The 27,606-nt window shown below is 38.1% G+C and overlaps 1 protein-coding gene across 1 annotated transcript in view; it reads right to left on the bottom strand.

Moving 5' to 3' along the window:
• The window catches only part of LOC127967721 (cadherin-4-like), a 188,889-nt gene that overhangs the window by 83,581 nt on the left and 77,702 nt on the right, over positions 1 to 27,606 (bottom strand). The window contains exon 3 of the mRNA XM_052568361.1: positions 24,243 to 24,266. Coding sequence (XP_052424321.1) covers positions 24,243 to 24,266 — 24 coding nt within the window. The remainder of the gene's footprint in view (positions 1 to 24,242; positions 24,267 to 27,606) is intronic.

Genomic DNA, 27,606 nt, shown 5'->3' on the forward strand with positions numbered 1-27,606 from the left:
TACCGACAACAATAACTGGTCAAATGTTGGAGCAATGTAGCTTCTATTCAGTCTTGTGGTATAGTTGAAAACAATTTCTGATTTATAAAGAGTGATGTGGTAAGACCCCAAATATAAAAAAGTATACCAGATTGCACTAGTCCTTCACTGAATCATCCAGTAAACACCTGCAGTCACATTAGCAAAATTATGCTATCAAAAAAGGTCAATTGTCTTTTGTCAATAGAGTGTAGTAATGTATAAAGCTCAGCTCACACACTTTCAAACCAAGCACACGTTCTGCTGGTCACAGTGGTGAATCCAGCGGTGAATAAACAACACTACAATATAAGTGTTGAGAAATGTCCCCCCTCACACAAAATTCCTGACTGCATGGATTCCTCTTGAAATTACTGGATTTTGTCTATGAAAATTTCCCAAATACCAGTAAAGGTGCCCACACCTTAGTTTATCAGCATTGCCTGATTTACATAATTCTTCGAATGAATCTGGCGTTAAAACAACGCACACATAACGGCGAATGATTCCCCCCAACAGTTTGTGAAACGAAGTGTATATGATTTCCTGTGAGTTTGCCTACTCACGTATAGAGCTGAGCAGGGAGGTTTACTCACACAGGAGACCGAAACAGTGTCAAAAGATTTCTGAGACAGAGAGAGTGGTCGATATCTTGTCTCCTTAATGCTGCTGGAATGCACCTCATCGTCGACAAGTGAGACCGCTGGCAAAGGGGCTGTCAAAACCTCCGCAAAACCTATCGTCAAAAGAGACCCCGAACAGCTCTGAACGCATAGAACCAATCCCACTGAATGTCAGCGCACGACTACCATTTGTCAGGGCTCCCAACCTCTTCCCATACCCATCCCGAACCTCGCTTTACTCCCAGGAAGAAAAAAAAAAATACTCTGAACTTTTATCACTGTCAACAAGCAAATGCCTAGTAAGTTGTATATGCACCACATGTCTCTCTGGTGCTGTGAGAGGTATCCAGCCGAGCTTTAGCTATAACAGTCTGTCTGCCTCACCTCCTCTGGGCTGTTTTTCTCCTCGTGAGGAAACAGCTCAGAGATAACGTGGAGATGGCTGACTATCTGTTGCTTCAGATTAAGGAGGAGGAAGGCAAAATAAAGCCACGGTGAAGTCGGAACGTCTTTCTCAAATCTGACAGAAGGATAATTTGCACAAGCATGAAAGAAGGAGAGAGCGCATACTTCGTACAAACACCTGTCACTCGGTTGAAGATATGGTCAGACAGCAGGGGATGGAGGCTACCTGAGACATCCCGCAAGGGATTGTACGTCATAAGCGGGTTTACTTCTGTCGCTAGCCATAAACCTCCTCCTGTGAGACTTCATAAGCCCGGCCAGCTTGTAAGCTAAGAACGGTGTTCCCTTTAGCGAGATGTCAGCAGGCTAGAGACTCCAGACACAGTCGGAGTGACATGCTCATATGAACCTGGTGAGGTTACTAAAACACAAATAGTTAAAAGGCGCTAAAAGCCGAGACGTCGCTTATCTGTGGCAGACAGCAGTTAGTCGTCTCTTTTGTAGCGAAGGCCCCTCAGCAGAGCTCCATCAGAGGGCCAAAGCCCTTTCGATAGTACCATGTGGTGGTCTTCTGAAATAAAGCAAACCTCCTGTTTGGATTTGGGGTTTAAGTGTAACAGATTTAGTTTCATTTCATTTTAACGCAAGGTTTATAGACATATGGAACGCAGTATACAAACCTTGAAGCTCTGGCTTCTTTGGAACTCTTTATTGGCAGAGAGAAAAATATATGTATAAAAAAAAAATGAAAAAACTGACCACAAGCTGTTCTGAATAACAGTTCAAATGTAATATGATATACAGATCAACAGTGTGAGTATAAGCAGTATTGCTTTTATATAAATGCTTAATAAAATGTTATTATACATTTACATATATATATACATATATATACATTTTAGACAAAATATTGCCAGTCTATTTTTGCTCTTCCAACAAAGGCAGTTCAAAAACAGTCAAAAACAATCAACCGAGTGACACAGTATAGTCACGTTTTTCCTGAATGAGTAATTGCCTTGAATGAATTGTTTGAGTAAATGATTCAATGAGTCACTCTGTCACTGGTCTGGTTCCAGAATGAATCAGTGTTTAAAGGGAATCATTGGAGTAAATGTTTCAGTGTCTCACTCATAAAGACACCAAGTTCTGATGTAATGATATAACCTGCAGAAAGAGGTATATGAATACTTTTGGAATGGCCAATCAGATTCAAGGACTGGAACTAACTGCTGATATGCAACAAAACAGCACTCCATCTTGTTTGACTTTACTAACAAAACATATTACATGAAATGCAAGTTTAAATATATTTAAATGTACGAATAAATATCTCAGTTGTTGTTTTTTCTAAGACATTGTTTGAAAAAATAAGAACTATAATAAATTAACAAGCACATTTGTGTAGTTTCTGTTTGTTGTTTGTGAATGATGGATGTTGTTTGATTATTTTTAGTCACCTTCTTTTTAGCCCATTATTCAAAAAATCCTCTGATAACACTGCAGGTGTCATGAAGGTCGGACACATGCAGTGCCAGCTTTAATTGAACTGAGCTTAGTCCTCGCAAAAAAAGAAAAGAAAAAGAAAAAAAAAAACAGTATTCCAAATAATTTCAAGATAATTTATATTTGGAGATGTTTACTTTGTAATCATTCTGTCCATTTTGGAGCGGATGCACACAGCCATTTTGGCGATCATATGCATGAATGATAGACAGGCATTATCGTGTCAACAGGGTAACCAGCCAATCACAGCAATGCAGAAGCACTACCTTCTGTCTCATGCCTATTCACCTACATTTCACACTATATTTAAGGTTTTCAGTGAGAACTCGATGATCCCAAAGGGAGTTAAAAAGACGCAACATTCCTCTAAATCGTTATACTCTGGTATCGCTGTTGCTAGATGAAAAAAAATATATAAACATTTATTATTTTTTAAAGGAGGCACTGTCAGACAGCATTTGGACAAAACGCCCCTGCCCTTAAATAAGGTCGTCATTGGCGCCCAACAGTGTTTATGCAAAGATGTGCCAAATCAGAGTAATGAGCTGCAGCATGTGTGGGACTGAACATCAGACATTCTAAAAACTTATGGCTAGAGAAGAAGCAACTGAGAGAGAGATAAGTTGAAAAAAAAAAACTGTTGCTTTGATAATGGCTAAAGCTAAGGGAACTCAAATTTTATCACCAGAAAGTCTTGGAGGCTAAAATAAGAAAAATGCAACAGAGAGTTTGTGTGTGAGAGAGAGGTTTGATAAATGAAATTGGAAGAAATAGTACACAGATAAGAAGTACAGCAAGGGGAAAGGAAATGCGTGAAGTGACTTAAGCAACCACAACATCCCCCACCTCTCTATTCAGCAGAGTTCCTGTCTCATTAAAAATGAATAGTTCCATGATCAGAACTCAGCACTGGAGTAGAGGTGAGAAACACACTAGTGTGGACATCCTCACAGTCTGCACTGCGAATCCTTTACTCTGTGTCCTTCATTAATTCAAGGTGGATGTTGATACAGTCAGTCCACATGGAACGCGCTATAGATTTATGATACTATAAACTATAGCATCCACCAACTAAACAAATTTGACAATCCTAAAAGAAGCAAAAACTCTGATCCAGCAGAGTTCATTCAATAAGTAAGATTACCAAACACATAAGCATCATCTCCTGGAGGTGCACGTCAAGTGTTATTGATTTCCCCGCTGCAATCGAAAGATGCATCCAAACTACTGTATATAATCCCCATATGAACAGGATTTAATTCTGTATCACAACATGCAGCAGTGGATTTGTGGAAATAATCGAGTGTATTATGGTCAATTGTTGTCATGGCTAACTCCGACGTTATGTGAGGGCTCACTGTGCCACTTATGCAGAGGACGAGCGCGGCCATGGATGTAAACAGTGCAATCAAACAGATCTGCAAGTATTTATTCAAGAGCTTTGAGGGAATGTGTGTGGGATCGTGCTGAGCTTTTGCAGAGTACAAAGCAAATCTGTCACCTTATGGTAGAAATTCACTATCCCGAACTTTCACTTTCACAACAGCCGAGTGCATAGCTACCGGTATAAAAATAAATAAACAGACTATTCAATGCAAGCATCATACCTCATCATGCAATACCATTGTTCATTATGCTTATTTTGCATCTCAGTTCTGACCTTTTGTACATCACATTTTTCTTACAAGTAACAGGAAATGTATGTACAGTCAGAACAAAGGAACAATAATTATGTATAAAAGTATACATTTAAGCAAAAAAAAAGTTGAAAGCTCTGTCTAGATGTATTATATAATCAATGAGTGGGTATAGCAATATGCATGACCATATTTTCCCATTAAATTTAAATGGCGGCCCCCAAAGCGCTTTGAATGACAGCTTCCATATGGGAGATGCCATTATGAATTACAGTGATTATCTACAGCCTGTAGAAGCAGAGCGAGGAAAAAAAAAATAATAACAGTAATAAAAAAGGCTCCAAAACTGAAGACAGATCTCACATTGATGAAAAGGAACAGGCACACAGCACGCTCACGACTCTTTCCGGCCATCGAGAATGTTCCACTAATGCCTACAAATGTCAACGTTCTTTTTGTCTCACACTTGCTCTATCTTCAGCATAACCTTTTTAAAAATATAACAATATGACCTTAAGAAAGAAAGAATGGAAGGCAATGGCTACACTAGGGGCTGTGATGATGCCGTTTCTGTTTGCTTTCGGGTCACCAGGGAAGGAATGAGATACAACCTATGTAATCTACTGACAAATACTATTTCTCTGCAACATCTCAGTCAACTCAGAGGTCAAAGTTATTAATGTGAGTGCCGTGGCAGCTCACACGCGCATCAGCCGTTTCGCGCTCGGTGACAGGCAAGGGAAACAGAGAGGATGAGGGTGACATGAAAGAACGAGATAAAAAAGAGAGACTGAAAAGACAGAAATAGCTGCAAAATTAACATTGAGGACGAATGAGTGAAACGGAATGAGAAATGGACCGGAGATGTAAAGAAAGCAGTGACATCAAGGGTGACTGCTGAAAAGTGAAGAGAAAAAAAGAATGGGGTAAAGAAAGAAAGCCAGGTAGACAAAAAGAACCCACACTTTGTGAGTCGGGGGGACGGGTTGACCTTAAAACTCTCTCAACTCCAACAACGAACTAACGCAATGTTACATCAGCCCTAAAGGTCACCACAATGCAATATTTTAATAAAAAAAAGAACATATGGTCAGACTCTGAGAAGCATTCAACCGAATATTACTAGAAAAAGCTTTCCTCAAAGTCAGACAACAGCTACAGGACTAATTTATTATAATGAACAATTAATGAATTCTGTCAGGAACTCATTAGCTAAGAACTTGCAGCGAGTTGCGTGAACCGAAAAGTGCAGAATAATTTATTTTTCATCTGTGGAACATAAGCATGCAACTAAATGTTGAAAAATCTGAAAAAAGAGAGAAAAAAATATTGACTGAACAATGCTGAATATCTGAGGACGTTGTAAAACACCTATAGGAAAACTCACAGTTAAAGTAGCATTCCCGTCACCAATCTTATTTATCATCAATGGCAGTTGCTCAGCTGGCACATGCCTCAGTGGAAGTACTAATTTTGTTAGCTGGCAACTTTGCTCATGGGAAAATGTTTTTGAGCCAATCACATGAGCTGTAAATGCCTCATTTCTGAATCCACAAGAAAATGGTGTCCAGAAAATCTGATTGGCTAATGAACTTGAAAGAACTTGCAAAGTCCCAAGCAAGCAAGCAAACAAACAAACAAACAAACAACAACCTGACCGCAAAGAATAAAACTTTTTTAAATTTCATTTATATGATGGTTACCCATCACTTACATTACAGTGGCCTTTTTTATTATTATAATTTTTTTTTTTACTTTTAACCAAATCAGCATATGTGACCCTGGAACACAAAACCAGTCATAAGAGCCAATTCTTCTTGAAATTAAGATCTTCTCAAAGCTAAATAACTATTCTTTCCATTGATATATGTTTTGTTAGGATATGACAATGTTTGCCCGAGATACAACTATTTGAAAATCTGGAATCTAATCTAAAAAATCTAAACATTGCCTTTTAGGTTGTCCAAATGAAGTCCTTAGCAATGCATATTACTGGTCAAAATTTAAGTTTTATTAGAATGATTTCTGAAAGATCATGTGACACTAAAGACTGCAGTAATTGTTCCTGAAAATTCAGCTTTGCCATCACAGAAATAAATGTAATTTTATAACATATTAAAAAGGACAACAGTTTTTTTAGTTTGTTATAATATTGCACAATATTACAGCTTTACTGTTGGACTTATTACAGCTTTACTGTTAAAATAAACTTACTGACCACAAACTGCCATCTACTGGTAGGCATGTGTCCATGTTAACTAATCAAAGTGTACCCCATGGGTGCTACACCATTTTAGGACAAAATCCACAGTGGAAGGGCAATTTGTCAAGAAAATTATGCTCATGCGGTGAACTTCTCCTACCCTCCACCCATTTGTTTACACATCTGGAACACCTAAACATGTACAGAATGTGACCTCAATATGCTCCACAGCCTTAGTCAGTACAGTGAATGCAGTCTGGAAGACACACACACACACACACACACACACACACACACACACACACAGACAGACATACACAGACGTCCCCGTGAGTGTGGTGTCTCTGCGGAGCAGTTAAGTCATTAGCGCACTGCTGCACACCACTAAGCACATAAGCATATGTTCTCTTACATCCTGCACTCTCTCTCTCTTTTTCTCCATCCCTCACTCCTACAGACATTCTCTCTTTTACGTTCTCCTCCTGCTCCGTAGAGCTGGAGACCATCCAAATGCTAAAGCTGTTAATTAGCACACGATGCAAATCATCCCATTCACATCTTAAGACAGCCTGGTGAGAGTGACGAATAAAAGTATCTGTCTCGTTTAGACCTTTCACACGACTGAAGAGTTGACTTTACAGTCCCTCTGTAGGGTACTGGGCTTAAAAGAGTCTGCAAACAACAGCACAGTATGTGTAACAGACCGTACAGTTGAGAGACAGAGATGAGGGGGTGTCACGCATCTTTGCATTGTGCTCGCACATGTGCGTTTATGCGAGCGCTAAGTGGTGCCACCCATATATGTCAGAGCCTGAGCGCTCTAGCGTTTCTGATTAATTGTATTCTGTTTCCATAATAAGTGTTTCTTAAGAAACCAAGCTAATTTTGGGATCTCTTTACACCACCCCACTTTTCAGTCAGACTCTTAGCACCATTAATTTAGTCATTAGTAGCATTAATCCTATCTACCTCCATGCCAAATGTCAGCTCATTATGCGCTGTCTAAGGAAATGATTAGAGCTGACATTTTAGAGGTGCTTGTTGTGCGTAATGATAACTATGTTTCCCGTGGTCCTTCATGTTAAGTCTTTAATTGACCTCAGCAGCTCTTCTGTAAAATCGATGAATATTTGTTTTTGAAGAATACTTGTATTTTGATTATGTCCTTAGGATTCATAAAGCTTTTATGAAACAAAAGGGCACAGAAGACCTGTTGTTTATTTTCTGCACAGGCAATACATTTGGCGTAGAACCATTTTTACAAAAAAATGTCAAATTTAACAAACAAAAAATTACAAAGGAACAGCAAGTTACACACTGAATTAAACATTAGGACAAACTGAAATATTATTTTCTTGTAAAACATACTCCAGTAATTTTTATTTACACCATTTTTTTCTATGTTTACAGTGTGAGGCAATTTAATTGGCATTTCGCAATTTTTTTAATGTATCTTTACAACATTAAACAAACCATGCTATTATAAATTATTTAATAGTAATAATATATAAATCCATATATCCATAAAAAATCCATATATTACAGACATGACAAGTTATATAAAAAATATGAAATTGTCTCTAAATAACATATTTAAAATATACTAAAATAATAGAAATATAATTACAATAATGTTTAATAATTAATATATTTTCTGTCATTTTAAAGTTTTTCTTTACTTGCATACTGTATATTAGCATGTTCTAAAAGTCTTCAAAATTAATAATAATAATAACAATAATGTATTATTTATTATTAAATATACTAATAGTAATAACAAATTATTTAAGCAATGAACTTGGAATAGTATATATGATCTTAAAGTAAATATAATATTTTAAATATTATTTTGTACATTGTATAATACATTAATGATAATATGAAATATGATTTAACATAAGATCATCATATAATATTTCACGTTCATTGTTTGTATCTAAGAATTGTGTAGATTGCAGTATTTCCATGGAAAAGTGAGTGACAGCATCTGCCACAGCGATTGTGGAATGACTGTCTGTTCTTTTGGATTTGCTTAGGCTTGAGAGAGTGAAACAGAGCCATTCATCATTCCTTCCTGATGTAAAGACACCTGTCGCAAAGTTATCTTAAGAGAGAGGAGTGAGCTGGAGGGAAAGAAAGAGCTCTCCATCCTCAGTATCATCTATCTACTGACTTGCTGATGGCAAGCAATTTTTGTTCCGCGTTTGCGTTTGTGTTTATGTGCATAACCTACGGTTAGATGTCTCTTGCACAGAGCTGATCTCTTTGTCTCTGTCCACCTCTCAGACGCAATGTCATTATTTAGCTGTTTGGCAAGAAGGTCCTTACCATCAGTGCTGCAAACATCCTGCACAAGAGATGCACCGCTTCAATCGGCAATTACCGCATAAAACGTGCATCGTAGCAATCTCACAGTAAGAATGAAGTATCTCCGATCCTTAATGACCCTTCAAACAACCAAACTTTAAACAGGAACAGACAAGGACAGAACAATACTAAGAACACATCCACTGAGGAAAGCACATAACCTCAGCTACGACTAAAGGCCCGCTCACAACAAGAATGTTAACTATGAAGACCAGAGTAAAGCATCACAAGTAACGCAAGTTATGTAATCAGATTACTTTTTTAAGTAACCACTAAAGTAACACATTTCTTTTTAATTTAGAAGAAATATCTGATTAGCTTTTTTTTAACTCCAGTTACTTTTTTCCCATGTCTTGACTGACATCTCTGGTGTTTCTATGTTGAGAGAAATCATGAGTAAGTGCAGAGGCGTTGTGTGCGCAGTGTAAACATGATGCTTACTAAATATGAACATGTATTTCTTCATCTCAACTGCACAAAAACAGATTCACTATTCACTAAATGCAAACTCAGTCTATTACAAACCTGCAATAATTACGTTAAATATAATTTCAGTATCTAAACGATTAAATATAATGGTATCAAATTCAAGGTACTGATGCTTGCCTACAAGATGACCACTGGCACGGCACCTACATACCTAAACTCACAGGTTTAATCTTATGTGCCCTCCAGAAGTTTGTGCACTGCAAGTGAACGATGCCTTGCGTCACGTGCATTCTGTACTAGACTAACTGAGACTCGTCATGACACTTGTATACTGTTGTTGTTCTCTTGTTGACCTGACTGCTTCTATTGTTCTCATTTTGTATTGTTCTCATTTGTAAGTCGCTTTGGATAAAAGCGTCTGCTAAATGATTAAATATACAAAATAATTTATGAATTTAATTTATTCATTGTTACTGACATTCGATGATCCAATTCAAAATTACTATTAAGCAAAAATGACACATTTCTGTTTCAATTTTGTTATTGCTGAATAGTGTTGAACTTTCTTCTCCTGCGTCATATTCGTCATGCAATTTGTTTGAGCTGCGCTCTCTAATGTACAGATGTGAATTTACATTTCCTTCAGCCTGAGGTGTGTGTTCATTTCACTTTTGGTGTGAAAGGGCTTTTACATTTGTAAAATACATTGTTCTTTTCTTTTCTTTTTTTTTTTTTACAAACAAGCAAGCCCTGCGCAGATTTAAAATGTAACTCAAAAGTAACTTCACAAATTACTTTCCATAAAAAGTAAGTAACGTAATTAGTTACATCTTTAAAGGAGTACCACAATATTGTAATGCTTTACTATTAAAAGTTTATTTCCTCAAAACTGGTGAACACAATAACAGTAACTATATTAGAGACCACATCAACGGAAAATATCGGTTTGTTTATTATGAGCAATCACTGCAGTTATGTCATCTACCAATTTAAGCTCTCCAGTTCTTTAAAGCAGGATGGATTCTGATTGTTTGATTAACATAACTGAAATAGGTGTGACATGAAATCTACCATTCTTTTAAATTTAGAACGATTAACAACTATAATTATTGTTATCCTTATAGTTACATATTTGATGGACTCTACTATCCTGTGAGGCCATGGGAGAGGATTTGTGAATGGCAGAGAAGTGGCTCAACTGATACCATATGTCACATGACAGTGGCAAAATGGGGGATCTACTGAATTACATTTATACTATAAATAACATCCTTAAAATAGTTTTTTTTGTTTTGTTTTGTTTTTTTTTACCGGTTGCAATGTTAGTTTCAAACCAAATGTAGAACCTACAAGACAATATGTGATTTTGGATGCAGCGATAGTCTGAAGTTGGAGTCTGTGTTCATCATATGCAATGGGATTTTCTGTGAAATGTGTCAGCTCAAATCTGCAGACCGGCTCAGACTTTCGGCAACTAGCATCAACTCATCTGGACTGTAAATCAGGGCAGAAAACTTGGTAAAAGTCATGTAGTGTATTCCAGGCTTAACACAGTAAACAACAAAGTATCAGAAATGGGCAGATGGAGAGACAATGGATCCTCCTGAAGGCCTGTGATCGGAAGGTCAACAGACACTTTATTAATGACCCGTCCACCCTCTTATTATTCCGAATGAATTTATTTTCACACTCATTAGGCTGATCTTTTGGGTCTTTTTGAAGTACGTTCATATGCCCACACACTGTGGTCAATTATACACTCAGGGCTGGATGTCCTGCTCTATTTGTGTTCATTTAACGCACACACGGCAACCATATTGTCAAGCTCATTTCCACTGAATCAGCACCCTGAGGATTCATTATCTATTCTTTAACATGCTCAACACTAGGAAGATTAAGCCGACCTCACCGCAGCCAGAAAAGGCCATCGGTGCAGCACGGCCTTCATACCCATAATGCATTTAGGTGAATGGTGATTACGGTATTTACTCAGTTCAAAGTTGGAGTGATATTCTAAGGGGAAAACCACTGAATGCCAGCCTGTTATTTGAAAATGGAGCATATTAAGTGTAAATTCCAAACCATGTGCACACACACAAACACCCACACGCTTAAGCAGCCAGAACAAAACAGGCACGGTCGGTGCACTCTTCTGAACTTTTGCCCCTCTTTAAAGCATTAGCCTTGAGTAAAGAGTTGTGTTCTTCATAATGAAGAGGCGAGACTTAATTTCAGATCAACTGGCCTTTTAGAAGGATGCACATGTGCTACGCTACCGCCTGCATGCTAGATCTTCCCCCACCACCCACATTCACTCCACCGACGCAAAGTCATCTACCAGGCCCTTGGTCTAGAAAAGGCCAGAAAATGGCTATTGATTTCTGATAAACAAGTTTCCACGCTGGGAGATCATGACCTCTCGATTTCTTCAAGGTTGAGGAAAACAGACAATAACGTGCGGCCAGATCTTCTTTTCTTCGCCTCTGCCCCTGAAGTCCAGAGTGGCCAAAAGCAACCAGGCTGGATAATACAAGAGGGAGGGCTCTTTGTATCTCAAATGAGAATCTTTGATGAGCTTGAAGAGAAACTTCAAATGGGCTGAAGGAGAAGAGAGGAGAGTCGAGGAGTACCGACCACATGTTTATCAGGTTGTAGATACACAAGGGAGGAAGGAAAGGCTTCTAAAGTAAATGAAACCAGATGGTGAAACGTGCACGTCTGCGGACGCTTGCCCTTGTAAATGAGATACAGTGGTCAAATATAATTTCACCATATTACTTTGATGTTTGTTAATTGAAAGAGGGATTACTGTGTTACCTTAAAAAGCATGAGTCTGGAAATGAGCTGGCAAATGAGGATCTCACAGGAGACTATAAACAGTTGCGGTGTAATCGTACGCCTCATCTATCAAGGTTTTCAGAGAAATGGCCAATACAGAGATAAAATAGAGCATGGCCGGTCTGTCTGCTAGGAATGAGCTAAACTAAATGTTTTCAAAATCAGCCACTCGATGGGATGCCGAAAAATAAAGTATATAATTAGGATAGTTTCAGATTTACCAGCTTTATTTAGGTCTTTAGATCTAAACAGAGAAGAAAAAAGAATAAAGGAAATAATAGAGGTCTTGAAAAAACATTTGAGCAATCCTCCTAAATGCTACAAGTGAATCAAAGCATCACAATAAATACATGTTCAGTTTAAAGTATAACATTTGTACAAACAATATAAAGACTTATACACGTATATTTTTAATATTTGTTTAATGGCATCTTTTTTATGACTGAAGGCCAGTATCACTGATACCCATTACTACTGATGTCTCTATAAAATAGATTTTCCTCTAATATTTAACCATTGACTATAGCCATTAGACATTACAGTATAATTGCTATCAATTTGAATTTATTAGACTTAAAATAAAATAAAAACTTCTAATTCACATAAACCCATTATAATAAATGCCATATTAACCTGTGCCCTTCAGCAGAAATATACAGAAATTGAAATCATCAAACACTAAATTCTAAATTAAATATAGATGAATCCTTAAATCTATAAAAGTTATTTTTTACTATTTTTTTTTTCCTTTTTTGTCCTTTGATTAATAGACATCACAGCAGCTGGTTTATAGATTGTTTTGGCTGCTATTTCTTTAAGAGCTGCCGCTGTTGAACATGACACAGATCTGACACGCATCAGATTTTCTCTCAACTCTCTTTTCTGACTAACTTCAGGTCTTAAAGTCTCTACTAATGAACTGGTGAGTTGAATCGGGTTTGTTAGATGAGGGAGACGTTTGCTGGGATGTTCCAGGACAGTTCTTAAAACCATTTCAGAGACATGTTCTTTAAATGGGACTCATATAAAATATAATACATGAGTGCAGAGTTTTAATGGAGCGTTAATCGGCTTTTTGGTAACTTCAACTGACCACGACATTGCATGCACATAGTTTATTTCACGAGTCGATACAAAAAGATGCAGGCTACAGTGCGCCGGTGCCTTGGTGTGTGCAATAGAAGAGTATGAGCTACGAGCACGGTACTGTTCTCTGGTGCTGAAGTGAAGCTGGAGTGTGCATCTGAAACGTCTCCCATTCGATGTGGTCATAAAGACATTCTGTTACTGAATGAATGCACTCTTGTTAACCCCAGCTCCGCCCCTGCATTAATTTTAACCATTTGTCAGTTAACCACCGTGACTCATCTCTACAATCTACTTTACATGTATAATGACTTTGGTTATCACTCTCTTAATATTTCACATACAGTATGTTGATTATTTCAAATGAATGAGGCTTGCTAGTGGCAATTCATCCACGCCTTGCAACACCAATTGTTTCAATAAAATAATCATTACCATATGGACGGGCAAATAGAATAAAAACAGTAACAGATTACATGTTACATAAATGATGTTGAACAGCCGTAGCATGATTCATTTATGGAGAGATCAACCAACCGGAAAAGAGGACAGGTTGATGGAGTGTCCTATCTGACCGGCAGAACAACTTGGCTTCAGCGGGCCCCCTTTCCTCATGCCCGCCCTTTGGCGGGTCATGCTTTCCTGCAGCGCCTTACCCTGGCACAACGTGACCCCTGTGTGCCCACCGCACCAATGCCAAGAACCAGAGAGAGAATTCAGACATGAGTAATGATGCCATCGTAACCAAAGGAACAGCCGGAGAGGAGAGCACACACTCGCCTGCATAACATAAACTGGGATGCAAGCAATTGGGCTCCCTTACGAACGGAGTCTGCCAAATCAGGTTGAACTGCAGAAAGTTCCCATTCAGCATCAATGTTCCGAAGCTAAATCTGAAGAGGAGAGTAACTGGAAGAAATTAAACATGAGAGGTTAAGCCATAGGTCATAAGAGCGATGGAAAATGTGCCAAATGCAGCCTCCAGTGTGCCAGGAAAGTCGACTACGTCATCTTCTAGCTGAATGAAGATGAGATGCTCTCTGTTAAAATCAATTACATCAACATATTGTGGCCAATACCAGTGCATCTGTCGGCCAACATATTAAATACCCACTCATGCACTGTACTCTGTGTACACAGTCTATGAATGTATGTGCGTGCTTGCCAACTAAAATGATGAAGGGAGAGAGCGGTGACAGTGATGCAGATGGAATGGTGTGATGGGAGCATTTGCGTGACTGAGAAGGAGAGCGTCTGAACGCGGGGAGGGGGAGATGTGAGATTTCAATCTGTGCACATGCAAAATCAGCATCTGTGAGACAGCCGCTGTCGGCTACTGAGCTAAAAGAACCAGAAGAAAAGGGCAGCATCCACTGGACCAAATTCTTGGGCTTTGTTTGGACTCAATCCATTTTTGTAGTCTACACAGCAAAAACTCAAAATGTTTACAGCCAAAATCTGATGTTCGATTCATCTTATGATACCATGATAGACATGAGGAAAGACAATATTTTCTATTTTCCATCATCCCTTTCCATACTGACAGCTTTTTGGCATTGTGCTGATGCATATGCTGTTACTATAGCAACCAAAGTAGATACATTGACTACGCTGTCTGTACAAACTTGCGAAATGAAAAAAACTGAATTATAAGGATAAGATTTGAAACCAAACTCAATACATGTCTAGTGCGAATGAAGCTGTGGAATTCTTAAAGGCATAGTTCTATCATAATTTACTCACCTTCATGTCGTTTCACACATTTATGTTTCCTTCTTTAATAGAACACAGTTGTTGTTGTTTTTTTCTTTTTTGTCCATACATTACTCCGGTCAAATTGTCCGAATAAAATTGCCTAATAATCCCGCCCCCCCTAACACAATCTGAATTTGAGAATAAGCCTAAAATGTATAAAGCAAAAATACACCGAACTTTGGCTATGTTATGAAGGAACAGGCTCGTTTGAAAGTTATTAAACATTATTACATGGCTTGGTTGAATTCCAATGTGGAATGCGGTCTGTTATTTCTTGATATCAGACCGCTGCGAAGCACTAGCGGCGCCAGGATTTTTATTTGTAGGTGGGCCTCCAGAAAACTGGATGGGCCAGTTAAAATAAGCCGAAAAAAAATAAAAATAAAATAAAAACGGGTTCCCCTTTCATCTCCGTTTCAGCGCTTTTCTGGGCACTGAGGACAGCGACTCCGTAGCCTACCTGAATTTAATGTGTAATTAGCATAGGTAAAAAAAAATTTCGTTTTAAATTGTTAAAAAGACATTTCAAGATATATTTCATGTCTGTGAGGTCTACGCTGAGTTTCGTTAAATTAGGATGAGATGCACTCCAGTTCACTAGCAATGCAAGTGGCCGCGAGGGCGCCTGCATGATTAGGCCTGTCGTCTGCTATATTTGCTTCTTATGTATTAAATCCAGGCAATTGGTTGATAAAAAAAAAAATATTAAAATTAAGATACAATTTATACAAAGCGAAATTCACTTCAAAAAAGTATTTCTACTAAACAAAACTTAATTAAGTGGTCAAAATCATGTCTGACCCGCTCCATGTCTCTCGATATTGCGCATCTTATCTTACTCGTGCGGTTCACTTTTCATAATCAACATAAATTAAAAAATAACATTATAATATTTTAACAAACATTAAACTAAATAAGCTTATTTAATGTCTACAACAAGTATAGTAGACCTAGAATCTCTATTTGTACAAATTGCTGCACATTCATTTCATTCTGAATTTTGCACACATAAGTTGAAAGGCATTTGTTTGTGCATGCATGTAAAACATATCTGCAACTTTTATCAAGTTCACTGATAATTATGCGTGCATTTATGAATTATTATCTTAATCTATAATGAAACAAGGACGAAACATATGCTTTGTTTGTTTAGAATGGAATGGATCGCAAATAGATCCGAATGAAGAAATGAACCATAGTAGAAAATGTTTTTTTTTCCGTCTATTTGAAAGTTAGGCTAATAAACATGTTGCGTTCGGCGGCCTGATTATGTCATTTTTTACGTTACATAGCCTGCCTCCAGTTTTCCTCACCTTGACTAATTAAGAGGCGATACTTGACCGGCATATGATCAAAATGTCCGGAAAAGGAAACCTCTGCCGGTCACTTTGACCGGCACCATTTTTTTCTAGCGGAAACTCTGCTTTAAGTATATTCACAAAATAAAGAAAATGTCAACATTCTTTGAAACTGTGTTTATATGACAAGCTCAGGCAGCAAAAACATTCCAGAAGGATCCCAGACAGCAAGCAATTTCGGCCCAGATCTGGCCCACATCTGGCCCGCATGGATTTCACACAGGCCAGATGTGGGCTGGATCTGGGCCGAATGCTACACAACTACTTTACTGAAAAAAAACACAAAAAGAAAACAGCTGAGCAATATTGTTGCTACTTAAAAAAATGCTTTAAGTTAGACGCGGTAGCTTTTTTCTATAACAACAAAACTGCTCACGACAGCTTGATGTTAAACGTCAATGTAGTCTGTATTGAATATTTACACAATGAAAGAAGGCCTGCACCAAAACGCAGAACAGAATTCAATACATTAATCCACAATATAAAGCTTTAGCTCTCTTTTGACTGACAGACAATATATTTAGGTAGAGAGCTTCTCTTGTTAAACAAAAGCAGCAAAGCAGAAGTTTGAACCTGAAGTATGACTTGCTTGAGAAAATTTGACAGGAATGTAAAGTGAAGAGTTTTTTGTGTCTGTGTGTGTGTTGTTCTTGTCGTCTGTGGCATGAGAATGGCTCTCGCATTCCCAATGCTTTGAGTCAGTGAAATTTAATTCAGTTTATGAAAAGCTCTCTCTTTCACACCGCCTTCCTCTTTTATTTTAAGTCTAACAGGCATGTGTGATACCACCTAAGCATCTAATAAATGGGGCTTGTTCCTATTCCTCCTATCTAGAGGGAAGGGAGAAAAAGGGACGACTGGCGGTAATGAAAATGGTTTCTCTTTTGTTCTTTGACTGTGAACAGGAGCAGAAAGGTTATAATTTAACTGCTGGGAGTGCCATGAAGACATTGGATGTAATAATGGCTTATGCTATCTAATTTGTGTAGGGATTTGCCTGGACACAGTTGATCTCCATAGGCCTTAATGCTACAATGCCTTTGAACGCGAGAGAGAGCGAGTGAATGAGAGGTGCGAGTTTGCATTAAAACAGGAGATGGAGTGAAAGCATTCACCCTAGATTCTAAATGGTCTAAGGGTTACAACACATGGACAAGCTTTCAACAAAATTCAGTGTAAACGTCAACAGAAGTACACTATCAAAACTACTGCAAATCACAGTATTAGCAAAATTGAAGGTGATATACACACCAGTTGAGTTCTATATCAATGCACCTAGTTCCAACGTTGCTTGGCAAACGCAAACAGCCGGTAAAGGCTAATGAACTATATCACATAATTTATTGTAATTATTATTCATAAGAAAAAATTCCCGGTGTTTATTTCCTGATTGCAATTATTCTTTTGATTCGAAGTTATAAATTGAATTATTATTGAATGGATCATACTATAATAAAGCTGTTGTCACCACATTATGCTGCCCAAGTGTCCGTAACTGGCCTATTAACTCCCTATCATAAAAGCACTTTAAATTTCCCTTGGTCTTTTGACGTACAAAATAGTGTACTACAAAAACATATCTGTCCATATCACACAATGAATCTCGTTGCACCTCAGAAAGCAAAAAATGCAATGCATGACCCCGTTAAAAGGCACATCTGGTGGTTCATTGCGTTATTTAACAATGAAAAGCATGAATATGTCCAACGATAGACGTGAAACTTCAGGAAAATGTGTTTCACAATCTCAAGAGATAGAATTCACATACCTAACACTGGATGTTTGACCATATTCCAAATTAGCAAAGAAAATAGGGCAGCTTTCAACTCCAGGGAAACTGAAATAATTTTGGTACATGTGTGTGGGTCAGGTTTTGCCTACACTGTGAGGAATAAATGTGCCCAGAAGGAAAATAAAACCTGAAATCACCTACACTGAGGGAGCGCCAACAATCCCGACGAGGAAAACGGCTTAATAATCATACTTTCTGAGAAAGTTGGGTTTAGGGGTAAAGCTAGGGGATAGAAAATAGCAAGTCTCCACCTTGAGGGAAAAATGCACTTGAATGTAATCAAATTTGGCCTATTAATTGTTTTGAATAACAGTCCACATGGCAGAGCGCCGTCAAGCCCAAAGCTGTCAGCCTGGACCACCGCAAGAACAGGTGTTAGCTCTAAGGTAAAAACCAAAAGCTGTTCATTCATCAGCCTCGTAGTTAAATAGTGTCTTTTCCCTCCCTGTCCACCTCACTGCAGGACCTAAGAACTACACATTTGTTTTAGCTCCTGAATCTGCGCCCGGCTGAACTAGCTGATAGCCATAATGCAGTTTTTCCAGCCTGGATATTGAGCTCAGGCTTACAGCAGAGCAGATGTGCAGCTCTAGAGCAGCTGTGGCTCTGTGAAATGTATTTAGCAATGTGCTTCTTTGTAAAATAAAAGACAAGTGTCATTGTCTTAAGTCTTTTCATCATAAGAACAACATCCTAGTGTAGAGGAAGAAGAAGATCTTCCATTTCAGTGAAAGCTAAATTAAAGTACAGTGTTGAGTCAGAGACTATAAATCCTGGTTCCTAAGTGACAGTTCACTGGTGGTAACCCTCTATCACACCATCTGCTGTGCCTCCTGTGCTTATATATATGAGATTATTTCCTTAAGGAGCTTGTGGTGCCAAAAGGACTGATGCTTTTAATTGGAACTCAAATGCAGTGCAAACAAACCCATGCAGATGGGTACCAACACACACACACACACACACACACACTGGCGGTTACAGAAAGCACAAGTTCTGCGTTCCAGAGGCTGGCAGCAGCTGTTGGCAAATAATGTGAGGTAATGTGTGACTCTTTAAAATCGTTAAAAAGGCAGTTCCCTGAATACTCAGAGTGTCAAACAATTAACTGAAATAAACTCTGTTTAAGAGCTATACTAAGAAAATAGTTGCTGAATTTACTAAGATCCCAAATAAAGGGTGCTAATTTGCTTGTGAAACTTATCAAACATATTGCATGCAAATTACTAAAAATAATTGTGCTAACAAAAATGTGTCAAAGTAGGTTGGACACAGAAAAGGAAGTTTTCTGCACAGCACACATATACCAAATGTTAGTCATGCTCTTATGTTCTCTCCATAGGCTTTTTTATGTCTTTTATTAGGATAGGACAGTAGAGAGATGAGTGGGATCGGCAAAGGACCTCGAGATGGTAATCGAACTCTGGTCATAGTGAACACAGTTTTGCTTTACTTTGATGCACTAACCACGAGACTGACCTTATGTTCAATCTAGAAGTTAGTTTCTTTTGAAGATTAATTAATTAAAATTAAATTAAATAAAATTAATTCTGTCAAAATAAAAGCAGAGTATACACCACCACTCACATTAATACCTGCTGTATTAACTCACATTAATTTCCTCACACAGTCACCGTTTCTGAAATTACTTTCAGGAATGATAAATACTGTGCTATAAATCCGGTGCCATTTAATCCATTTGCACTGACGCCGTTCTTTACTGTGCATATGTGAAAATACACCACAAATTAGATATTCATTAAACCCACAAAAAAACTTATAAGATGACTCACTTCAGGAGTTTGAAAGATATGTTCAAACAATATGTTTGAAACATATTGTTTTGCAATATGCCCCCCTTACAATTTTTTTTTTCATTTAATATGTATATTACATCATTTTCCTCAAGGGGACCATTGCCTGCTCCCCACAGTTTAGGTGAATTCTGTTTTTACCATCATTGTGGATACATTTGGTGACTCACACACACTTCCACACACTAAAAACCAGTCCTAATTGTAGAGGCAACACCTGACCTATCATTGCCAATCTACAGCCAGCATCTCTATCCCACAGTGCCAACATGGTAAGAGTCTGGACACTGCTCCAACCAGCTGCAGCCAAATTGGACGTTTCACTTCACTGCATGACTACTAGAGAGCCTCTCCAATGGTGGTCCTATTAGCAGGACAGATATAGCTCTCCTGGGAAGATGGCAAAATAGAAAGAGTGCAAAAGTGTAAAAGAAGGAAAGCAAAAAGCCAACGGAGAGGTAGGATTTTATCCAGCATACTAAGTATGAACAGTGCATTTCTAGCTATCTATCTTCATTTCTGTCAACTGGTTTTGGATCACACCCACATTAACCTCAGCTATTAAGTTCCTCTTATTCGCTCCTTAGCGCTGTATTAAAATCTAATACTCAAGACTAATGCATTTCCTACTATAGCATTTTTTTTAACATTATGACAAGCTAACAGGAGGGCCCATTTGAGACAGATATGCAGAATAAGAGGCTACGCCAAGTCCCCTGGGTGGCGGCATTCATTACTGTATTGTATTAAAAATACAACCGAGCTGAATAAGATATTGATCAAGCTGGGTGGACTGTGAACTTGCCTGCAGAATTGCAATAACGCTGTAGAAATCATTCACTGCAATCCATTACAACCTAAATAATGTTTTGATAAATTGCATGCCAACAGTAAGACAAAAAAAAAAAAAACACTTCCTTCTTTATTTTTTCTTTCTAAATTACAGATTACACACTTTTTAATCTTCTCCTTTTTTCAATTTTTAACCCTCAGTGACACAGGGAGCAAGGAAGACATCTGTGTTTCATTTGTCTGTGTGTGTAAACTAAAAAGCAGCATTGTGTTGTCTGTCACTAAATTGGATGTTCTAGCCGATGTGCTCTATGATTTGGCTGTTGCACAGCTGAAGCTCCTCTTTTGCTGTTTTTTCCCTGCCGTGCACCTGATGGGTTTGAACAATTTGCTCGGCTGGCAGAAAAAAGCATAATCAATCGGGAGATTACAGATAAAAGGCTTTAAAACCAGCCGACCAAGGCACTTTCTACTATAACAATTACACCTAGGCCTACCTCAGGTAGTGCCAATTAAACTACTAAAGAATGAAGGGCAAGAGAGAATGAGAGAGACAAAAGAAGAGAAATGGAAGGAAATAATTTGCAGTGAAGGTAAAAAACAGCATAGTCAAGGAAAGTGATTTGGCAGCTAGACTGGTAATGCTTATTTTGCAGCTATTTCTATTAACACTACCATTCAAAAGTCTGTGGTATTTATTTATACATTTTTTCAAAAAATTCAAATAGATTTAAATAAACATTGATTATTTTCCGATCTGGCGGGTGTTGTAGTATGTCGGCATTGCATGATTAGTGACAAATGCGGAGGGAGAACAAAACAAAACGCCGGTCACGAATAAGAAGCACAAACCAAGGATTTGCAAAGAAAAATGTCTGAGGATTTCGATATAAACCAAGAGGATACCGTTTTTTCTTCACTAAAGTAAGGATACTTTGCTTCCTTTGCTCCTATAAACAAACTCGCGACACTAGCATATCTTAGAGACACACACATTGCGCATACGTGCTGCGTCAGCCGCCAGAATGGCTTCCGTATGACAGATAATGAAAGTGAGAAAAATGTTTTATTAAGTTTGAAATATGGATATTTTTCTTACACAAATGCATACATTCAAAAGGCCTGTATATACATACACATACATACACATATACATACATACATACATACATACATATATATATATATATATATATATATATATATATATATATATATATATATATACACACATATACATATATGTGTATATATGTGTATATATATATATATATATACACATACATACACACACATATACGCGTATATGCGTTTTATACTATATATGCATAATATGAAAATATCTTATCTTACAATACTGTCAGTGGGTTTAAAAACTAAACCAAACAAACCACCACAAATAAAATATAAGAGAAATTGTTATGAAAGGACAAACTGAAATTTGTAAAAAAAAAAACAGTTGCAGGGAAACCATGTCATTTTCCCTTGGGTAGTGAGGTGCGCATAAGCTGACAGCTCTAAAGCGTTCTGTTATCAAAACCACAGAGTGCAGCCAGACCCACACAAAGGCCAAGGACACCGAGTTCTCCTTCATTCACTCTTTCATCTTCCATCAACCATATTCATACTGAAGAATAGATGGAGGCAGTGAGAAGTGAGAAAGAGAGAATTAGAGCAACATTCAGCAGAAACATCCATGTAAAGAATTTACTGTGTGTTTGTGTCTATGCAGATCCAGCATGTCCTATAGGTGACAGGCTCTCGGCTGTGACCTTGACATTCATGATATTAGATGCAAAAACTCTTATCAAGTAAACTACACTAAAGAGAGTATGTGTCGATCAGAAGTAAACAAGAATAAAAAATACAAAAAAAGATAAAAATATTACAGAACCCTAAAGTCAGTAAGATTTTGTTGATGCCTCTTATAGCCTCTTATGCTGACTAAAACTACAATTTAAAATAAGTGTTTTCAATTTTAAAACATTTTAAATACATTTTGAATTTATGTTTTTGCCCCAAACTATTTTAATTTTCTGCCCCAACTGCTATATATTAACATAATTTAAACACATAGTTGTGTAAATTTATGTACTAGTAGAGCCTATTCTCGTGACCTCAATTTGGGCCCTTTATTTATACATGTACAGGCAGGGTCATTCTGTTTATACGTATGCATATGAACAATGACAGTATATGTATAGAAAGATATATATATATATATATATATATATATATATATATATATCCTTGTACCCACATACACTTATAGCTTTGTGTATGTGTACACCTCAGACTTAGCCGCTTTGAGTCAAACCCAAGGCTTTGGACAGGAGGATAAAGTGTGCTCGTGTTTGTGCGAACACATTTGTGTGAAGCAGCCGGAGGAGTAATGCCTGCTGTCTAAACAGTGACCGTCACCATTACTGTTGTCAGGATGATGTCGTCAACATCATTCTACATTGCTTCGACCATATGGCCTTTTACTTCGTTTACACTAACACCACACAAACACAGTAAAAATGCAGTACATACTAAAATAAAGAAACTCCCTGGTCCGCAGAGAGCTTTTTTTTTTAACATCCTTTTCAAGCTATTCAAAACGCTTGCATTAGCCATATTATTATCCATTATGGTGCATTTGCAGAAATCTTGAAGGGCAGCACACTATTTGTACCAGCTTACCGTCTGACAAAAGAACACTGGCAAAGAAAGTAAAATGTGCTGGTCTGGAAATATAGACCCTGCTGGCCTGCACATATCCTATTCTCGTGCAAAGTGCAGAGTAAACGGAAAAAACGGACACAGTGCCATGTCTTGTTCCCACAAAGCATTGTGGGCAAGTGTGCTTTGAGTGCAAAACATATACAGCTCGAGTTCAGGACAGGACTGCCATTTAAGCGCAGACTCTGCATGGCTTTTTTCACTCCTTTCTGATCTCGTTCTTGCTCTCCATCTCCGAATGGATGCAGAAATGGACAGCGCAGGTGTTATTTTCCAGTGGCCCTAGCAGCTCTGCAGGTGGACTATATGCTGGTCATGCAGTCCATTATATATCCAGCACATGTGCACAACTTCCAGTGCTCCATTTTGCTAAAAATGGGAGGCAATTTGAGAATATATAACAGCATAAATTCAATAGCAAAAACACACACTTTAAAGATTGCCCCCCACTGAGCCAAATGTACATGAAAAAGGGGTCTGTCTACACAGTGACTCCCAGGGCAAGCGCCTCATCTTTGACAAACAGCCAGACTGAGCGTGTGTGAACCTAACAATAGAACCACGAGGGGTGATTGACCGAAGTGAGTCGCGAATGATTGAACGAGCATGCTGGGAAAATGTGCCAGCTCTGAAACTCAGAACAGAACCGAGGGAGCAGAGGTGAGTCTTCAGTAATCACTAACAAAGATTGGGTTCTCCGTGTCAGCCAACAGACCTGAAAGTATGCTAAGTGAATTTCAGAAAAAAGGATGTACATCTGCTGCCGCAGTGTTGCTCCATTTGGATGGAGTCACGCGTGCTTGCGGACCAACATTGAAAAACAATAATCACATTTGAGATCTGGCACATTCAGAGTCATGCAGAGCTGTATCCGAGAACATATTTCTCAAGTACTCACCATGGCCAGATGACAGCAGGGTATCTACAAGTGAGAGAAAACAGAGAGACGGTTAGAAAATGAAACCAAACTTTATACACAAGTCAGATATGAGCAAAAAAAAAAATCAACAGTCATTTGAATCATTCATTCAGCCAATTTGTTCAAAAATACAGGTTCACTGATTAACAAATGAAGCCACTTTCTATATAAATGAGTCATTTGGATTGTTCATTCTGTCAATTCAGTCACTGATTCACTCAGAAAGGATACATGTGGATGTATGTATGGTTCAGAGAATCATTATTTGATTATTAAAAAAAAAGATTCATTCAATAACAATACACTACTAGCATGTGTAGCATTGTTTGGAGTCACAGCACGTGATTCTGCTTTGGTTTTGTCTGAAACTATTTCTGGTAAAAAAAAAAACGTTGATAATGTTTATTACCCCAATAATTCTGACGTATTGCCAAATCACAGCCAAAATTAACAACAGCACTCTTGCGTGTGTCATCATGCTTAAGGATATCATGCTAACAACAGAATAACCCTGCTCTTCACATTCAAACAACTCTTCCAAGGTTTTCCTTTTGTTGTTTAACATTTCAGGAGTTCCACTTCACTGTCTATGCAAAATGAAGAAATTTTGGTTCAACTTTTGGTTGAAATATACAGTTTGGTCTCCAAGTTCATGCGTTCCTTCATCTGCGAGCATGCAATCCATGTTTCAAAACTTCTGCTTGGGGAGAATCACAAAAGCTCCGGAGTGCTGTAGGTCTTCCAAACAATGTTCCTTTATTCTACTTGTATAACAATTTCTCATTTATTCAGTATCTCATCCCCCACTGCTGCGAATTCAGGAAGTTCCTTTCTCCTCCCCAAGGCTTCACGCAGACTCATTGGCACACAATCTGGGCATTTTGGCATGGATGCAGACTCTAACGCTGTGTCTGAACTCTCGCCCATGCCTAAACCTTGTAGCGCTCACCAGGAGATGACTAACAATCACTGTTACGATTTCAGACTCCCAGCATGTACAGGGCAAACTTAGCCAACTGTAAAACATCAAGGAACTAGCTTCTACCCTGAAATAAATCTTTAAAATAAATACTCCTTTCATTTGAATAATGAACTAAGATACTCTCCTCCACCGATGATTCATTTGAGATGCAGACATGCGTTTAGGTTCAATTAAGCAGCATCTGCTTGAAGAAAATAATTGCACAAAACATTTGCTGCATTCCAAGGACCCACTCAGCCTTTCCTGTCTATACACTCTCTGCTCCTTTGAGTCACGCATTCCCGTTACGCGTTTAAATCACTCTTGCTGGATGACTATACACGCGCACTCTCATAGATCTTTGAAATGGAAAGGTCATCGCAATTTATTTCTCTCTCTGAAAATACAGATTACTCTGTTTCTTGTTCAATAGTGCTTTCGGTCACTGCCTGCGCACAGCAAGAAATACCCAAACTAAAGCCATTGTGAACATTTCCTATGAACCGTGCAAGTACTTCTTTATATCTCGCCACTTGGGTTTTGTAGCAATGTGACAGAACCCGTGAGGTCTCTGAAGATTCTCTGCAATGCATTACTGAACACATTCTTATAACAATACCCAGCCACTGGAATTAAAATAGTACTAATGAACACGCAAATGTACTAAAGTTTAATTTTAAGTGCAGAAGTAATGGGCAATTCTACTGGGTCTTGTTAAACCATGCAGAGGGAAACAGAATGAGGAAGAAGACGATGCAAAGAAATTTATCTACCAACAAAACACTCCCACAACAAAAACATTAATTATTCATTGCGCAAATGGCAACAAACAATATTCCGTTCCACATGGATTTCCGTATTAATTGGAGTGAGCATTGCGAGAAGCAGAAATTTCCATGTTCCTCCATGTCTTCACCCCTGCTGGAGAGAAAGCCGGAAAGTTGGCTTCATATAAATTAATTAGTTGTCTGATTATAAAAAACAACAATGGACTTTATTGTTTTCTGCCATTTGTTTGTTTTGATTAATTATTACTAATGGGTTGCGTGCAGAATTACAATGAGGTAAAACGTTCTTGATTGCTTAAATAAGCATTAGTGCACTGCTGAGGGTTTATGGTATCAGAAGCAGTGACGGCGAAAATAAACAGCATTCCAGAGAACTGGGTGCATTATTTGAGCTTAACCAGTGCTGGAACACACACATATATATCTTTATTGTTTTTTGTCACTGAACAGCTGGATTAGAACCGGCATCTCACACATCAGGACGTGTTTGGATCCTGTTTATTCCCAATTGGATAATGTATTTTGCCATATTCAGCCACAAAAAAAAAAAAAAGAAAAAAAAAAAACTGGATACATGCCAAAGTCAGAATGGAAAAACAAAGCATGTTTGCTTTAGTAAATTGCTTTAGTCTATTATTAATTATTTATGTGCAACAGGATAAAGCCAGTAATATACTTTACACAAACATGTCATACTAAACGTGTGCTCGTGTCTGTGGCAATAACCTTCGGTCCTCAAGGGGGCAGTAGAGTTCCCTTCAAATGTTTTTGCAACAGAGTAGATCGTTATTGTAACCAGAACCATAAGCTAGCAATACAGACATGTCAAATTACACTAATTTGCAAAGCAAGATTCTCTTCAAATCGTTGCTCTGAAAGTAGTTGACCTGTAAGAAAGAAAAAAGGGCCATAGAAGAAGACATTTTATGCTAATGCCAGAAATAATGGCCGCCGAAGGGACGGTTACATTATGGTCACAAAACTTAAATACTAGTGTGCACACTCACATTACATTTGATGTTTTCAGATGTATCTGGGTTAATGCAGACATGGCCTTAGATGCATCAGGCTTCTTAACTAGCCTAACCAGCAACAGATCCCTTGGTGAACCGCAAGAAAATGTGTTTTTTTTTTCTTTCTTTTTTTTACCATGATAAACTTTGTTATCTATGATGTGGAGTAAATCCGGCAAAGTCTGATCTAGTGGACCTAGCTTTAGTATGGATAATGTGAAGATGGAAGTCCAAAGTGACCAAAGAATATCACTTTCAATCTAATAACTAGGCTCAGTAGGTCTGGAGCCTTCAGGCATCATCTCATATCTCGAAACCTTTCCCAGTTGTGGGCACAGCCTTTTACAGTCATGTGACCCACCATAAAAGAGCTAATATCCTGTAGGTGTGACATGGTTAAATCTGGCCGTGTGCAACCGTAAAGCAGATCAGGAGGATTTCACACATTCAGTGAGGTAATCGAAAACAGTCTCCACAAACATACACACACACACACACACATGACAGAGGTAACAGAACAACAGAGGGATGCACGTACAGCACAAACAGATTGTGAGGGTAATTCAATTTCCTGCTGCAGC

This window comes from Carassius gibelio, chromosome B11 (genome assembly GCF_023724105.1).
Source record: "Carassius gibelio isolate Cgi1373 ecotype wild population from Czech Republic chromosome B11, carGib1.2-hapl.c, whole genome shotgun sequence".
In the NCBI taxonomy this organism is placed as follows: Eukaryota; Metazoa; Chordata; class Actinopteri; order Cypriniformes; family Cyprinidae; genus Carassius; species Carassius gibelio.